Source organism: Phaenicophaeus curvirostris, chromosome Z, assembly GCF_032191515.1.
Source record: "Phaenicophaeus curvirostris isolate KB17595 chromosome Z, BPBGC_Pcur_1.0, whole genome shotgun sequence".
NCBI classification, from domain to species: domain Eukaryota; kingdom Metazoa; phylum Chordata; class Aves; order Cuculiformes; family Cuculidae; genus Phaenicophaeus; species Phaenicophaeus curvirostris.
Genome location: NC_091431.1, coordinates 64,702,099 through 64,720,755, shown reverse-complemented (window position 1 = coordinate 64,720,755; position 18,657 = coordinate 64,702,099). Strand labels below are relative to the sequence as shown.

Sequence of the window (18,657 nt, the reverse complement as noted above, 5' to 3'; positions counted from 1 at the left end):
TTTACATTTATAGACAGTACCTCAAAATATTAACAGAGAAGTTATCTTTAATGGATTACAGAGAGAAGTTTTAAAAAATATACTTCCTTCGTAAAATTGAGTACAAAAGACTCCTAGAAGACCAGGTTATCTTTTACTTGGAATATTTTGTTTTGCACATAAGAGTTAGTAAAATCCTCTTCCCACTTAAGAAATACACATTCTTCAGTCAACTCTGACTAAATATCAGGAGTTCCACTATACCTGGCACAGACTGGCAAAGAGTGAGAAATCCATGAAACTCTCCAGGATTCAAAAGAAAAAGAAGCACTTGCAGAGTTCCAGTCCTGAGGCTTCATGATACACATGTTAATAAAAATGCATTACATTTAACTACTTGGTTAAGGCCACCAGCTTACAGGACATTGTATAGCGTAATGTAGACCAGCTGCCAATGCGTTCCCTGGTCTAACCGAGCAAGTCTCAAGATTACAAAACACAGTCATGGGCAAAGAAAAATGAGTCTTGTAACTCTTTTTAAAAAGCATCATAAAGCCATGTAACAGCCTGTGAAGTCTGTGGGCTAAAACTGCTTGTTCACCAAAAAATAAAATTTTTCTTTATTTTAGCAACAACAGGCTCCTCAGGCCCATTCCAAGGTCCACACAGACTCATAATCAGTATCGGAGGTCAGTTTTAGGTCAGAGTTTTGGCATGGCTCAGAGTGCATTTACATTTATGAAGAACCACAACAGCAGAGCTTCCCTGGGATAATGCATGTAACACTGCCCAGCATAAGAGCCTTTACATTTTATATTCAGACTTAATAACACTCCTTAAACTCTCACTTAAAAGCAATCCTAACCAAACTGAAATGTACCAAACAACTAAAGTGGAACCTTCTGAAGGAGAGACATCACCAAACCCCTGAATTCCTGTCCTCAGGACATTCCAAGTTCTTCTTTTAGGTAAGACAAACAAAAAGACTTCAAAATTTAGTGAAGAATGCAATTTCTGAAACTTCATGTAGGAACAGCAGAAAAAACATTGTTTGAATGCTTTCCAGCCATAGTAGCCCCGTCAGAAGAGGAGTTGGCCAACTTGGAAAGTAAAGGAAGCCAAGACAAACAATGATTACAGCTCTGCAGTCTATCCAGACAACATGAAGTCCCTAACTTCACAGTGTCTCAGCTAGGAGACACAATCTAGGTTAGAGAAAGCTTTTACTTTTAACAAACCATAAATTCTGAATTTCCAAGAAGAATATTTCACAGGAAAAAATCCAACCAGTTCTGCTTGGTGGCTGAAAGACAAAACAGATTTCCTAAACTCTGGTGTTCGCCATCACTTTTATTGCTTCTGCATAGATAGCATTCAAATATTGTGTTGGGGATAGCAATACAAAAGCTCTGAGACATAAACCCATTGTTTTGTTTACACACAAACAAGCATCTAGCTTTCCCAAACAAGGTTTTCTTCCTTGCCATCTATTCTTTCTGATATGTGGCAGGTTATTTTTATGGTATGTTCTCAGATATCACAAATGACAGATGTTCACAGATGTTCAGTTCTGGGCTCCTCACCACAAGAAGGATGTTGAGGCTCTGGAGCGAGTCCAGAGAAGAGCAACAAAGCTGGGGAAGGGGCTGGAGAACAGGCCTTATGAGGAACGGCTGAGAGAGCTGGGGTTGTTTAGCCTGGAGAAGAGGAGGCTGAGGGGAGACCTCATTGCTCTCTACAACTGCCTGAAAGGAGGTTGTAGAGAGGAGGGTGCTGGCCTCTTCTCCCAAGTGACAGGGGACAGGACAAGAGGGAATGGCCTCAAGCTCCGCCAGGGGAGGTTCAAGCTGGACATTAGGAAAAAAATTTTCACAGAAAGGGTCATTGGGCACTGGAACAGGCTGCCCAGGGAGGTGGTTGAGTCACCTTCCCTGAAGGTGATTAAGGCACGGGTGGACGAGGTGCCAAGAGGCATGGTTTAGTGTTTGATAGGAATGGTTGGACTCGATGATCCGGTGGGTCTCTTCCAACCTGGTTATTCTATGATATTCTGTGCTTGTTGGCATGATGGGAAGTTACTGAGGGCAATTATCTCCACGTCCAATTAATCACTCTCAGCAAATTTACATACCAGCATAATAAAAATACAGTTTGGAGACCTGTAAAATAGACAGGATTCAGTTCTTCTCTTCAGAGGAGAATAACAAGGAATGGTTGTCAACACACGTATAGCCTGAGACTGACTGGCTAAAGCAAATGCAAAACTTGGGGGGAAAAAACCTTCAAAGTCAGTTTGGGTCATTTGTAGGGTAGGGGAAGACAAACTGAGGAATGTGCTGGTATAAATTATATATGTAAGACTGATTTTCATGTTGCACGGCACAACCCTACTTCTAACTTTTACACAGTATGTATCATAAAGGGAGAATACAATGTGCATGCTGGCTATCTCAATACTGAGAAAGGGCCTCTTGATTTCTATCTACAGAAATTCACTTATCTTTTCTGGAAAGTCCTTAAAGTGGCAGAAAGAAACATCAGGAGAAAAAAGCAGGAAAAAAAAAAACTGCGGACAAAATGCCACCCCAGTGTTTAATTACTTTCCCAAAGCAAGCATCTCTTTTGAACCACTACTTTCTGCCCACCATTTCAATTATCTTTCCTTTGAGAGATTAATTTCAGCTTTACTGACCTTTCAAGTCAATGTCACAGCATCTCATTTTAACTTTGTACAAAACCATGTAACTTGAGAAGGTAGGTCCTCTCCCATGTCTTCCCTTTTAGCCATTTGAGGGCTAAACCAAATGATGCAACAAAGCCTGAACTGCTGCTGAAGACAAAAGTTTCTATTTTTTCACCCCAATAAAGAACAATTCTGTTCTCTTTTCTCAAGCCCACAGTAGCATGTGTAGTTAGCTAGATGAGAAAGTGGTGTGTCTGAGAGCTAATGGTCTGTCTCCTTATCTGATTCACTAAGCAGGTGAACATATTTCAGAGGCACTATAGGAAAGGGAAGGAACATGCCTGGGACAGACAGTAAAGGGCAAGAGCATCTCCTTCAGTGACAACCTTCAATGGACAAACTGCTTTCAAAACCTGAATAGTTTTCACAATCGGAATAGTTATGACTACAACTATTCACTTAGTCATTGTGATAAAGAGGTTAAAAAAAAAAAGTCATATTTTTGAGCTACCTATATGGAAGCCATTCATGAGCACAATCTGCTCAGAAAATACAAAATGCTTAATGCACCACATTACGTCCATCACTACTTTCAGTTTCCCCTTTGGACCCTGATCATCATATATTTGAAGTTACATTATTTAAACCTGACAGGACAGCAATAGTATCCCTTTATGATTCTCTGAAGCAATACTAAGCTTTTTCAGAGGTGCCTACTAGCCTATTATTAGCCAGCACAAAGCACAGACAGAACGTAATAATCCAAAATCATTATCTGTCACCCATGTGAAATCTACTGCAAAAGACAGGCAGAGAAAATTTATCTTGAAAAATGGGCTATGGCAAGTTGTATTTCACAATGGACTTGATCACAGTAGTGACAGAACTCTCATTTTTTACTCCAGGAGCTCCTCTCAAGTAGTACTTGCAGGATCTACAGAAAGGCAGCTGGCAGGGGCAGGGAAGAAGGGAAAGGGGGTAACAGCATATGGTGTCCATGTGCACTGCAGCAGGTTAGGAGCTAGCCACAGTTTTAATGTCAAGGGTTGCCATTTCCTTCCCCTTGCATCCTATATCCAGCATAAGATTGTCTTGTAAGCAATTGCATAACTTCAATTTGCTTCATAGCTATGACAGTGGATGACAAACGCTGTTTTTAAGGATTTTAATGAACAGTACCAACAGACTGTGAAGCCATCATACTTCCTTAAAATATAAGAATTGTACAATTTTCAATACTATTAAATTATGAAAAAAAAATCCCTCTATATAGTCTCTACAATTAGCAACACCGCTTGGAATTTTTGAAAGCAGTTGGAATCACCTGAAGAACTTCCGCAACACACCTCCTTAAAGTTGTTCCCAAATCCAAAAGAGGTAAAATACAAAACACATACATAGAAAGGATAACAAAAGTACCCAATTCATCATATATTAAGTTTTGGCATAGAATTCCAATCCTTTCTGTTGACCTAAAAGCATCATTTTACTAATTCTAAACACATCTATAGTAAGCACTGTTCTACAACAGAAACACTGCATCCCTTGGATACGCATGTAAAGCTATACAGTTTAATGGGGATACCAAGAGACAGCAGTAACAGAGGGCAAGAGTAAGTGAACGTCTTTACATGATTCTGTGGTTCCCATCCTTTTAGCTGAAAGTAAAATTGCTGATCAGAAAGAAAGAAAAATTGCCTGCTATTGTTGCAAGTAAGAAAATCTTTTCTTTGTGACAATGCAACTATAAGCAGAAATCTTGGGAGGATCAAAGTCAGTAACTGAGACAGTAACCATGTTACTCTTACAGAATTATGGATTCTTTAGATATGAAAAAGTCTTTAAAAGTCAGTATTTAGGAACATCGTCATTCTACGAGGAACAACTAATAGAATTTCTGAATCTCTCAAAGGAGGTGAAAGTCAGTGTGTTGGAATTTAATCTTGAGTATATTCTGCAAAAGTATTTGTCCAACAAATCTGATACCTGACTTGTCTAGTCAAACCCAAAAACTTCAATCGCATCTTTTTTCAGAGCAGGAAATTCTTACATTACAAATAAGGTACACTTTAAAAAAGGTTAGCTAATTTTTCTTCTTCCATCATAACGTTGCAAGAAGCTTCTCAACATAAAAAGGAGTAAACAGGTCTTGTAAAAATGAACACAAAATAAAAAGCCCACTAAGTTTCCAAGTTCTCAATGACAAATAGAAATGCCGGTCAATACTAGGGGAACCAACTGTACATTTATTCTGACAATTTGAAGCCCTTAGATCCTCTTGTGCCGCCAGCCAGCATTTGTTCCCCCTCAACTAGGTCCTTATACAGATTTCTGTAAAGCTTTGATTCAGCCATTCAAGTAACCTTAGACTGTAAAAGCACCTTGAACTCCACTGAGAACCAATTACAAGTCCTTTTACCAGCATAACTCATCATAGTAAGAAGAAATTGGGGGAAAATACATACAATAGAAAACAGACGAAAGAGGAGAAAAAGCAGAAGCTTCATTGCAACATTCACTGAAGACAGGTTGGAATGTCCAAAGTTATTTGAACCGTTAAGGGGAAATTAGGCTGCCCTCACCACAGGCATGAAATGAATTGATCCATTTCCACTTTCAGTGTATCAAAAAGTTTCTTTCCAGTGCAGGGTATTGTAATTTAATCTACCTGAGGATGAATGTAACCACAGTACAGAAGCTGCAGTAGCTGCCAGTAACTCTCAAACAAGAAAAGACAACATGGTCAAATTATGCATATGCTTTAAAGACTGAGAGCTCCACTGCCACTTTCTAATGCATATTCAATAAACATATCAATCAAGTCTAAGAGCTACTGATTTATTACCTCCAAGGAAATCTTATACTCCATGACACTACAGTATTGTACAATGCCGAAAAGATTAAATTGCAAAACCAAATTTGCCTTCTGTGACAGTTTATCTATCAATTTCCTTTGGTAAAGGACTGTGCAGTTTTACCCCATCCTATCGATACTCAGCTGAAAATATAATGTTCAGGGTTACAGTCTTGCTCAAATAACTCTTCAGTAATAGTTCAATCTCTTCCCTCCTCTGTGGATCTATAAGACAAGAGAAGAAAAGTCTCCACAATTCTGGAATACAAGAAAGACGGTAACCCAAGGGTATAATTTTTTTTCTCACGTTTAGGTTCTAAGACAACAAGCAACCCCAAAATGCAAAAATTTATTTTTGGTTTTGACAGCAATATGATGACAACATTTATGATTAACTAGAAAATTATAAAAAGACAAACCATCCATTTTTCTTATAGAATTGTTTTCATATGCACTATCTTTCAGATTTTCATTTCCACTACTTCACCAGACCAATCTGGTTTAAAACAGTTTTGGGTAAAGACCTGACCCAGCTTCACTTGACAGGAATGAATTCAGAGAAGGCTACTATATATATATAAAATACAGACATAACGTATGTAATAACCAAAATTGAGAGATTCATTTTTCAGGTAGCTGATAAATGAGTACAAAGGAATTTCAGTAAAATTTCCTGGGTAAAAGAAATAAAGTTTTATCTATCTATACAATTAGAAAAAATAAAAATGCATTCCTGAAGACAAAATTTGAGGAGACTATCATCCCTTTTCCCAGTCACTACTCGAAAATAATAATTGAAAGACAAAACCAACATGCCCAGAATCAGTGAATTTTCAAAATATTCAAGACAACTGCTAGAGGAATACTCCAGATTTTCTCATGTGTCAAAGGAAAAATATCCAAACTTCAAGACATTTGCAATTAAAATGAACTGAATTCCTTTTCAACCTCTTCATATTAGACTAAGAGTCTATGCCAACCTACACCTACCTAGCTCTCTGTGGTAAATCTTACTTTTCAAGTAAGCCATCACCTTCTCAATCCAGACAGTTGCAGGAGTATCTAATGATACCCCCTGACCTGTGTAACTTTTGAAAATTAGTATCTGTTTAAGAAAGAAAAGCAGGCCACAGTGCAGAAATGTGTTTGTTATTGGAATACTACAACGTGGGGGCTTTGATGTATGACTGCAGTCCCTCCTGACTTCCTCTTCTGATGCAAATGAAATCATTAGCCATTTTACTAGAACATATATTGTGGCCTAGTTATAAACAGAAGATAAGTTTGTGAGGAAAATCTCTGAAGTGTTCTGACAGCCAACACTACAAACACTTTAGGAAAGCAAGCATACATATTCTGCAAAGCACAGTATTGCTGTCAAGATACTTGTCAGGTATTTTATTAACCTGCCACCACATGCAGGAATAAATAACAAATAGCAACTGCTGTTGACTACAAAACTACTAAAGCCAAATGCTATTGCCCAGCTTTTCAAGCACTTACACATGCACACAAGGTACACAGACATCTTTCAGTGAAATGATAACTTTGCTGAGAAGGCAGCGACTAACACATGCATACTGCCAAACCATTAAGAGATCCCTGAACAAACCAACACTTAGAAGCCTGATTGTTCATTTAGGAATGAAATGATAAACTTAGAAGCCTAACTTTCAGCATGATTAAGTATACGTGCACAGAGATAATGATTTCAAATATTTGCATTGCCCTCAAAAAGCCACCTTCCACCAAGGTCCAATCTCTAGTCACTGTACTTCGTGCCAAATAAAGATGTAATTAATTTGTTCCATAACCTGCAGATTGATTTCTACGCTACCGCCTATTGTCACCGAATACAAAATCTGACATTTGTTTTAAGGAACTGGTGCTTAAATCCTCCACAGATATTTCACTCAAAAAAGTGAATTTCACTTCACACAGCAGTAAGCAAACATAGCAGGATCAGAAAAAATAACTCACATTCTGTGTGAATGTGACAACAAGAAGCTTACAACACAAACCTTGCACACATTTAGTGTCTCGTAGTTGCGGGCTGACCCTGGCTGGCAGCTAAGGCCCACACAGCCATTCCCCTAATCCCTGCACAGGAGGATAGGGGGAGGGAACAGGAAGAGCAAAGCAAACCCAAACTAAAACTAAATGATGCAAACCACTCACCCATCACCTCCCACAAGCAGACTGACACTTAACCAGTCTCCAAGCAATGCCCACCTACCCACTCTTTTCCTTTTTATCGCTGACCAGGACACTATTCAGCACGGGATATGCATCTGATCAGCTGGTAAGCTCTGGTCAGCTCTTCTGCCTGCCCCTCATCCCAGACTACTCACTGTGGTTGGGCAGAGAGAGAACCAGAGACAGTCTTCATGCTGTGCAAACACCATTTACCAACAGATAAAACACAGGTGTGTTATCAATAGTGTTTTGGTCAAAAATTGAAAACAGTACCATACTGGCTACTATGAAGAAAATTAACACTATCCCTGCCAGGTGCAGGATTCTCTTTAAAATGGTAAGAAAACATGTGGCTGGAGCACCTCTGCTATGAGGACAGGCTGAGAGAGATGGAGTTGTTCAGCCTGGAGAAGAGAAGGCTCTGAGGAGACCTTACAGCAACCTTCCGGTACCTGAAGGGGCTACAAGAAAGGTGGGGAGGGACTGTTCACAGAGGCTTGTAGTGATAGGACTAGGGACAACGGGTATGAATTGGAGAGGGACAGATTTAAACTAGATGTAAGGAGGAATTTCTTCACCGTGAGAGTGGTGAGGCACTAGCACAGGTTGCCGCGGCATGTTGTGGATGCCCCATCCCCGGAGGTGTTCAAGGCTAGGCTAGATGGGGCCTTGGGCAGCCTGATGTAGTGGGATGTCCCTGCCCATGGAAGCAGAGTTGGAATTAGATGATCTTTAAGGTCCCCTCCAACCCAAGCTATTCTATGTTCTATCTGTACACTGAAAGTCTTGCCCACAGGCTGCAGATGCTGAAGCGGAAGTCCCACTTAAATAACCAGCACTGGCAAAATAACTCTAATTAGCTCTTTCCCTAGTGATTAATATAGATCAAACACTCATTTGGCATTTACCTCAATCTACCCAATAAGTGTAATAACTGCATTCTCTACTGCACAGTGCAGAAGACGCACTGAAACTGCAACATAAAACATATGAAATCCTCTCACAGTAGAGACTGTCGAACATTGAAGTGCCAAAGTAAAATCAAGTGTCTACTGATGTGAAAAAATAGATGTGCAATGTGCTGTGTTGTACAAGAATGACTGGCTGAACAACCATCTCACGGTACAGCCCAGACACAAAAGACAACTAGCATGGCAGCTAAGGACTCTGTAAATAATACAACCACACAACACTTTCTCATAAGAACAAAGGCAGATGACTAGAAAGTGTACAGCAACAAGCAGCTTACAAGTTCTTAAAAGAATATCAGCAACAGGAAGATATGCAAAAAGCCCAACAGACTAATTTCCCGCTGGGATGAATAAATCCAGTAATGTTCACATATAGAAGAGCTACGAGTGTAACACCTCTCCAATTACAAGAAGTCACCTTACAAGGCACACTATCTCATTATCTTGAGTCCATCACAAACAGGAAAAACAAATAAAAAGGGTTGAAATGCAGCGTAGTACAGGATATTCTGGGGGAGGTGGGAAAGACTTTTCGTGCATAATACTCATTTGCACTCAGACAATAGCTTAGTCATAGTGCTGCACACCTTTGTGCTCAGACTCATCCAGGTTTCCGTACATACAGTGCATTCAGATGAGAGCAGCTGTCCACTATTCCATATGTAACCTTGTTATTTTTACATCTGAAAAACCTACGCAAATTCATTCTGCAGTAACGTTTTATGCATATTTCTGAAAGAAAAATTACTGAAATCAAAGAACCGCCTGCAAGCTAGGGGAAAAAAACAGTTTAAAGTGGCATATAAGTTTTGGTTTGTATTTTTTTTTATTTCTTTACTAAAATTTATAAGGAAACAGACTGAGAGTATTGTCTACGCAGAGGAAACAGCCACACATCCACTCTAGACTAGCCTTCCCTTCCACCCAGTGCTGGTGGTACTTTCTTACTCACAGAGAAAGTAATTAACTCTTAAACATACTGACTACAACACTTAGCCCCGTTAATTCAGCCTTGCAAAGAAGGCCCGTTACACATAGCTTAACTGAGATAAACACTGCAGTATCTGAGCTACTTTAAGATCAAAGAACATCTAAAATACCACCAATTTTTCTTTAATATAAACTGTTACTTTTCAGTCTCATGACTACTTCCTTTCTAGCAATTAACAGCCGTACTTTCTTAAATATACTTCATGCAAATTATTTAATAAAAAAAGCTGGCTATCAAGAGAGGAACATAAAGTTGAAAAACAAAGAGCACTTCGAAAAACTGAGAAAAATCACTAGAAAGGTTTTGACTGTTTTTATCTTTGCCCTACATTAGACAGCTTGGCATGAAAGAAGGGACTACACTACACTCAAAATTCTCCATGAATAAATAATACAGATTACACATTAGCCATCCCATAGGAGCAGGGATAACCACACTAGCTGCATGCAGAACCATGAAATATAACCACCATTTCACCACAAAAGGTCAACTTGTACCCAAAATGCTGCTTCTAATCAGCATATCCTCAAAAAAGCCTCAAAGCAGGATTAACCAAGCAGCAGTGACGAGGCCCTTTACTATACCTTGAATCAGACAGAATAGGGGTACTCCTCCTCCCACATCTATCTATTCCTGAATTGTAATTTATTTATGGACATTAAAACCAAAAAGGAGCAAAAAGGTTGGCAACTACAAAAGAATTTTTCACCACAGACATTACACACTTTGTTGTTATTAGGCCTTGAACATTTAAGAAAAAGCACGTCTTTGTCAAGGTTTCAACACATTCATATGTCATTCTTCATCTGAAATATGAATTCCCTGCAGACGCCTCTTCATGTTTCACTTATTTGTTGCAGAAAGGTTCCAGCAAAACTTGAGAGCTTCTGAGCTGACATTCCAGTTGTGGCTGAAACTTTTTTAATGGGGGAGGAGGGCAAATCACAGACTAAAAGGATAAGAAAATGACTTTTTAAAACTTGACACTTGCTATACAAGCAAAAAAAAAAAAAAAAAAAAAAAAAGGACTTCCCCATCATAATATGGATTTCACAAAGCCAAATCTTAATATCAGGGAAAATGCCATTCACATTTTGAATGTGTTCAAAACTCCCATTTCACCCTTCAGAAAAATGTATTTTAGGATTAAAATACAGAACGTGTTAACAATTCCAGTCACTCACATTTTTAAGAATAAAAAAATCCCTACATTTAGCACTAATCTGATCAACACAAAGCAGCACATACGAAGCAGGTAAATTAGCATCCTAATAAGTTATTTCAATACAACAAGAACAAAAAAAAATCATAAACTGTAGACCTTCACATTATGCTATACTACAACACTAAATCTTCGGTAATAAAGATTCTGAAGGCCAAGCATGAGTAGCAAAGATCCAAGATAATTTCTGTACCTAACAAAGTGATTTAACATTACTTCACTCTTGCAGTAGACCACAGCAAATTACAATTATACAGCATACTTTAATTATTTTTCAGCAACTGAGGATTTTATTACAAATCAAATAAACATTTCATCTTAGTAGGCATCATGCACCTACAGCTACTTTAATTTGGCTGTGGTGCACAGTACAGAGGACAGGTGTAGTGAGGTGCACTGCTGTATTTAAGTAGATTCCCAACATGTATGGCGACAGACCTCCAAAAAAAAGGAGAAAAAAAAAACAATCAAAAAAAAATACGTGTACAAAAATTTAAGTAAACTTAAATGTAGCAACAGTTACAGAGTACAGCCACCTAGCAACCTCTCAGTTTTCTATGGGCCTGAGTCAGGAGATGTCTGGAAGAACTGTAATGAATAAACTGGCCTGAACTCACCACTGAGCTGTCATTTTAAAATAAGCTAACTTTTAATATTTACTACTCCCTTCTTTTGGAAGTGATGACTTCACATACTTCACTAGCTCTACAGAAAAACCTCCCTTTTGCTGTGGCTTTCACCTACCCTATTGCAATGCTATTTTAACCTAATACAACAAAGGATTTTATTTCAGTGGCTTTTATTCCTATAGCAACAAGCTATTGCTCTACTTCAAATGTATGAGCACAACTCCCTTTTCCACTCATGTTTCTGACGGGTTTCCAACTAATTGTAGGTGTTCTTGTGATGCTCCCTGAAGAATTCCAGTAATGTCTTTTGCTCCAGTATGTTACCTACTCCAAGGACACCACATCTGTCCTATTACGCAAGCACACACATCTTTCAGCACAAATCCCTTATAACCTATCTTGACCTTGGAATATAGAAGTAGTTTTGTATACACTGAAGATATAAACAGAAGAGGAATCATGGGTCGAAAGGAGCAACCAGAACACTACATCAAGTACAATTTAATTAGGCCGAAGGTGGGGGAAGGAAAGGCCATGCCCAGGAAGTATGTGTGAATGCAATTATTTGTGTTGAAGGATTAAGAATGGCATTGATGTGTGCAGTGTTTGCTTTAGGACAGCCAGATATTCCCATCACTGAACCCATACTCCAGCAACAAGAAGCAGGCAACAACTCAAAAGTTTTTCTGTGGTTGTTAACAATCATGGCACTATCCTGAAAGCAGGATCACATAACTATGTAACAATTTCCTAGAAACACTGAACTCACCAATCCATCACTGCCTGAATCTTCCCAAAAAACTCCTAAGAGTAAAGACTAGCACCTACACGTAAAAACTTTAAATGGTAGTGCCTTACATGCAAGACATTTCGTAAACAATTTACATGGCACTAAGCTGTATTCATCAGTGTTCAACTCTAGGAAAAAAAACCACCTCATACAAATTGAAAGCTAAGTTGTCAATGCATAAATTGCTGAGTTCTCTGAGAGAAGCTGTTTGTAGGAAAACACATTCTTTGGCCAGTTCTGATTCCTTTTTTCAATATTTTTGTTCATTTTAAACTCAACATTAATTTTTTTTCCTGTTGGAATAAATAAGATAGATGTTATCAGCTTTAAATTTACTGACTTTCAATCCAGGTGATAGCTCACATACCTGCCTCTGCCCTTCCCTTAGGCTTCGCGTAGTTTCACAGTTCCACTTTGCAGACCCTACACTGCTTTTCTCTGCTTGCTGTCATGAGGAAGTCTCACACATGTCATGGAAAATCAATTATACTGGAAGCTAAAACTGTGTAAAAAGTATTTTCAGATGCATAAAGTAAATAAGTTTTGCTCATTTATCGTTAGAACAGCAACAAAAAAATTCTTCTTTGAAAATTAAGTTTTCCGGTTTTAAAAGGAACAAAAATTTTGACAAAGCAGTTTATATACTGTAGTTTGTTCCCAACGGTAGAGGCAGACCCCAAATCAAAATATAAACCCTAGTGATTCATGTCTAACATAGCTTGCAAAAGGTATACGCTACAGCTGTCTGCACATGAGCCCCCCAGCCCTCAAGATGATACATTTGCTCTTTTTGCCTCATGTCTCAACAGCAAAATCCCAAGGGAGTTAGGGATATCTGTGCCACTGTAAACTCTCAATTCCTTCTTCCATGCAAAGAAACATTAGATTACCTGGGGTACGTGCCACTGCTGCACTGAGTGAAGTCAGATTTTATAATTTCAATGTACACCAGTACAAAGCTGGACTTTTAGGCCCAATGTTAACTGCTAGCTTTTGATATACCAGGAAGACCTGCACCACATATTCTTTCTATGCAGACAGAACACTCCCTACCTTGTCATCTTTAGAGTCCACAATCTACAAATGCCACAGATTTAGCACACGATCCTGACCATGGGGGCTAAGAGCTGAAAGATAACCCCATTATCTCATCTTCCTCAAGGCAAGACCTCCTAGACGATCCTGCCAGATATCTGTCTTACCACACTTCCCTGCATTCAGGTGTGCAGAAACAGAAGCGTGCACAAGTTTTCGATTCAGAGGCTGGAAGAACACATCATTGAGATTATCTACTGAGATTATCAGGATGCCAAGGTCCCTCTGAAAAAAAAATTGGTATTACAAGAATATGGCCTAAACCTCATAATCCTAGAGAGAATATGCTATTGTAGAACACATGTACAGTTATATCCACACACATTAAAAAATTAACATTAACCAGAGAAACTACTGTTTATTATCAACCAGCAGATTTATCTGAGATGCAACTCACTGCCAAAGAACATAAATTTTATTAGCTTCCCTCCCTCCCCCATTATTCTGTCCACAGTTTTAAGAGACTGCCACCTAAATCAATGAACTGGCTTCATAAATTTACTTACAAAAAAAAAAAATCAGGTTACTTAATCAAATTCATATTATAACTCATATCTAAACCAAAGGAATATTATGCTTCACCATACACCACATCAAATTAAACCGTTCCCCCAGCACGACTGAATTTCTGCCATGTGTACGCTTTCTCTATTGATTGCTGCTTTCAAAAGAAACAAAAATCCAACACACCAACACAAGTCCATCTTCCTCAATGACTTATTCACAATATCACGACAAACAGTTAAACTACAAACTCAGTAAAAACACCGAATTGCATAATAATGCTATTTCCTCATTTTGACACACTTGTCATTACTCAAGGCCCATTTTTGTCATGGGTATTTCCCCCAATTTTAAGACATTTTTCATGTGCACTAGCCTAGAAAGTCTTAGGAGGGGGCTGCTAAGCACTGTAAAGCACCTGAGAATCCTGTAAGTACCACAGAGTTCCAACCAACAAAATGTAATGCATAGGAGTGGAAAAATCGTGCACCTTAGAGGCACGGAGAAACTGTACACAAAACACAAATATCACAGAGCTACCCAGGCCCCCAGGTCAACCACCAGCGCTCACCACAGGCCCTGCCCCTCACTGCCAGGTCCCTGTCTTGCCTCAATGCCTACACACCCTTCCTTAAGAAGCTACAAATAACAGAGCCGTCTGCAGACCCCACAACCAAAAGGCGATCCAAACGCCTCCTCTGCAGACTCCCCCTACATCCAAAAGCCCTGCCAGGCTCTCCCTCCCCGAAATCCAAGCGGCCTCCATCCCCACCTCCTCCAGAACACCAAGCCTGTTCCATCTCCCAGCACCATCGCAGCCCCCGCCCACGCCCCCATCCCACCCCCACCTCAGCATCCCTTGGGCTGCCCTTCCCCTCTGCAAGCTCCCGAATAGTCGGTAGCCCCTCAGATACCTCCCGACCACCTTATTTTTGGCTCCCTTCTTCACAAGATCACGAATAACCAGCACCCCCTCGGATAACCCTCCCTGGGCACCCTATTCGCGGCTCCTCTTCTTCGCAAGCTCCCAAATAACTGCTACCCCATCAGATACCCTCCCCAACCACCCTCTTCCTGCACTTCCCCCTCCGCAAGATCCCGAATAATCGGCAACCCCTTAGATAACCCGTAGGCCTCCGTGTTCCCGGTTCCCCCTCCTTGCAGGCTCCCTTGGGCAGCCGGATCTAGTGGGACGTGTCCCTGCCCAGGGCAGGGGGCGCTGGAATTAGATGATCTCTAAGGTCCCTCCCAACCTAAACTGTCCTACGAATAGCCGGTACCCGCTCAGACCCCTGAGGCACCCCGCTCCCATCCCGGCACCCCCCTCCCCGGCCGCACCTCACGATCCTTGAGGCCCAGGAGCAGGACCTCCTCCATGAGGGTGAGCCGCGTTTCCTTGGAGTCGCCCTTCTCGTCGTCGCCGGACTCGTCCCTCCGGCCTTCGTCCTCGGGGCCTCCGCCGGCCCCCCGCTCCTTGTCGGCGGCGCTGCGGGAGGCCTCGGTGCGGCGCTGCACCAGCCCGGAGCTGCGCTGGGTCAGGGAAGTCATGGCCGGAGGCGGAGGAGGAAGTGGGGGGGGAAAGGGGGAGGGGGGAAAAGGGGTGAGGAGGAGAAGGGCCGGCAGCCGCTCACGCCTCCGCCCTCTCCGCACCGGGCATGGGGAGGCGGCGGGGGCAGCGTCCCCCCCCTGCGGCGCCCGGGCTGGCGGACGCGGCTGCCGCTCCAATATGGCGGCGCGCGGTGACGTCAGCGGGGGATGTGGCAGCGCCGCGCGCGGGGGGCGGGAGGGGGAGGACAACCGGAAATGGCGGCGGGGGAGGAGCCGGAAGTGGCTGCGGGGGGGTGGGGTGGTTAGTGGCCGTTAGTGGCCGTTAACGGCTCACGGCGCTGAGGGGGCGGCGCGGGGGGGAGCTGCGGTTGCAGAAAGTGGAATGTTTTGATTGACGCTAAAGGAGAGTTCATCCAGGTAACTGTGTTATTTCAGTTAGACAGAATCATAGAATAGCTTGGGTTGGAAGGGACCCTAAAGCCCATCCAGTTCCAAGACCCGTGCCACGGGCAGGGAGATGGCACTGCATCAGGTTACCCTTAGGCCCTATCCAGTTCCTCTGGACCTGTTCCAACAGCTCCATATCCTTTTGTTGAGTATTCCAGAACTGGACACGTCTGGAGAACTGCTCCAGATGAAATCTCACAAGAGAGGATTAGAGGGGCAGAATCCCCTCCCTCAAACTGCTGGCCACACTGCTTTTGATGCAGCCCAGCATACAGTTGGCCTTCTGGACTGCAAGGGCACATTGCCAGCTCGTGTCCAACTTCTCATCAATCAGCACCCCCCAAGTCCATCTCCACAGAGCAGCTCTCAATCACATTATCCCCCATCCTGTATCAAAACCAGGGATTGTCCGTTTAATGACGTGATTTCTTTCTCTGACAGTATGGTTTATTTTAGACAGTGTTTTTTCAGACACTGTTAGTTCTTTGGAGATGACAACATCTTATGTTCAGTATGGTCTGTGATGACCAGATAAGTCTTCTTCTGTAACCACCTCTGTTTACAGCCTTTCCTTCCCTCAAATGCCAGGTCAGACAGAGCTGGCTCCAAAGCTCCAAATTAGCAAGGGATTTGCTGGTTGTGATGTTCACAATAACATTAAAATTAGTCCCTGTGACACAAGAAGTAGTTACTATTAGAAAAAGTGGAATATTTTGCTTTAATCTAGAGCAGAGTTAAGTTTCATCTAAGTAATTGTGTTCTTTGAAAGTTAGACAATGTCCCTCCAATACTGTGTTGGGTTTTTTTAAACAGTGTTTCTCTAGAGACTGTTGATTCTTTGGAGATGATAGCGTATCCTGTGCAGTGTGATCTATGCTGAACAGTTGTGTGTTCTTTTGTGACCACCTCTGTTTGGAATTTCTCCCTATCTCAATTGTAAGGTTTGTCAGAGAGCTGGAGCCAGCTGCATATTAGCAAGAGTTTTGACTGTTGTGAAGTTTATAATAACATTAAAATTAGTCCTTGGAGAGTAATAGAATATGCATAAGATTTCTGGGAGAATTTATACATATGCATGTCACTGGGAAATATATTCTGTCCCCAGCTCTTGTCGCATTGCATGATTGATGGAAATCACTCCCTCATTTTTCCCAGGCCCGATTAAAGAGTGCTTGCTTTCTAAAACTGCAAAACAAGTCTTAAGAGAGTTTTGCCAACATTTTCAGTATCAGCAGAACCCAGCAGTGGGGTGTAGCACTCACTTATCAAATGGCTTTTTTTTGCCTTTAACTGAGTGGAACTGGTCCAACTTAACTTGATGCAAGAATCATTTAATGGATAGGGAAATTAAAAGAAAAAAAATTGTCCATGCAGCTGAGAACTGTTGATGCCCTTTCTGTATTGTGTTTGAGTTGATTAAATATTTGAAACTGCTTTGGAAAAAGTTGTTACATTACAATCATATTGACACAGAACAGAAGACAGTTTAACTTATACTAGTGGCATGAGGACTCTGAAATAATACCAAATCGTGCCTGTCGTCTTGGATTACTGGATCAAGTCGGGCTGACATAAGATGTAGATAATGTCAAATCCAGGTAAAAAGGATTTGTTTCTTGAATAAATTGTGTGGAAGCAGGATCTAGGTATGCTGCTTCAGGCAAAACTCAATGGCAATGTAAGAATTCATCTGATAAGAATAATTTAGGTAAGAGCTTGAAGATCTTGAATTCTACCTGCTTATGAATCCTAATTTGTCAAAGTTAGAGTCAATCCTCATTCCTGAGCAGGCTCAGGCATATAGTATAAAAGTAGGGATATTGCGAACATCTGTTCTGTGATTCTTAAAAAGTGCCTTATTTGGGACCTTAGGGTTGCCTGGTTTTATGTGCAGCCATGGGACTGTGGCCAATTCCTGTAGCCTCCTAGGAATTCATTTCTACATATATATGTGTATACATATATATCATACATGTACACATATATATCATAGAACCATGGAATCACAGAGTCACTGAGGTTGGAAAAAACCTCTGACATCATCCAGTCCACCCATCAGCCCAACGCCACCATGCCTACTAACCCACGTCACAAAGTGCCACGTCTACATGATTTTCGAATACTTCCAGGAACAGAGACTCCACCACTTCCCTGGGCAGCCTGTTCCAATGCTTCACCACTCTTTCACTAAAGATTTTTTTTCTAATATCCAAGCTAAACCTCCCCAGGTACAGCTTAAGGCCATTTCCTCTTGTCCCATCACTTATTTCTTGGGAGAAGAGACCAACAGCTGCCTCTCTGCAGCCTTCTTTCAGGTAGCTGTAGAGAGCGATAAGGCCTTCCCTTGGCTTCTTTTTCTCCAGCCTAAACAGCTCCAGTTCCCTCAGTTGTTCCTCATAACCCCTGTTCTCCTAACCCTTCAACAGCTCTGTTGCCCTTCTCTGGACACACTGCAGCACCTCAATGCCTGTTTTGTGGTGAGGGACCCAAAACTGAACACAAGATTCAAGGTGCAGCCTCACCAGTGCCACGTACAGGGGCACAATCATTTGCCTACTCCTGCTGATCACACCATTTCTGATACGAGCCAGGATGCTGTTGGCTTTCTTGGCCACCTGGGCACAGTGCTTACTCATGTTCAGCTGGCTGTCAGTCAGCACTCCGAGATCCTTTTCTGCAGGGCAGCTTTCCAGCCACTCTTCCCCAAGCCTGTAGTGTTGCATGGGGCTGTTGTGACCAAAGTGCGGG

General features: G+C 41.4%; 1 protein-coding gene across 1 annotated transcript in view; it reads right to left on the bottom strand.

Annotated features, from left to right (window-relative positions):
• The window catches only part of GOLPH3 (golgi phosphoprotein 3), a 29,998-nt gene extending 14,386 nt beyond the window's left edge, over positions 1-15,612 (bottom strand). Inside the window, exon 1 of the mRNA XM_069880128.1 lies at positions 15,253-15,612. Coding sequence (XP_069736229.1) covers positions 15,253-15,462 — 210 coding nt within the window. The 5' untranslated portion in view covers positions 15,463-15,612. The remainder of the gene's footprint in view (positions 1-15,252) is intronic.
• Positions 15,613-18,657: the final 3,045 nt, after the last annotated feature.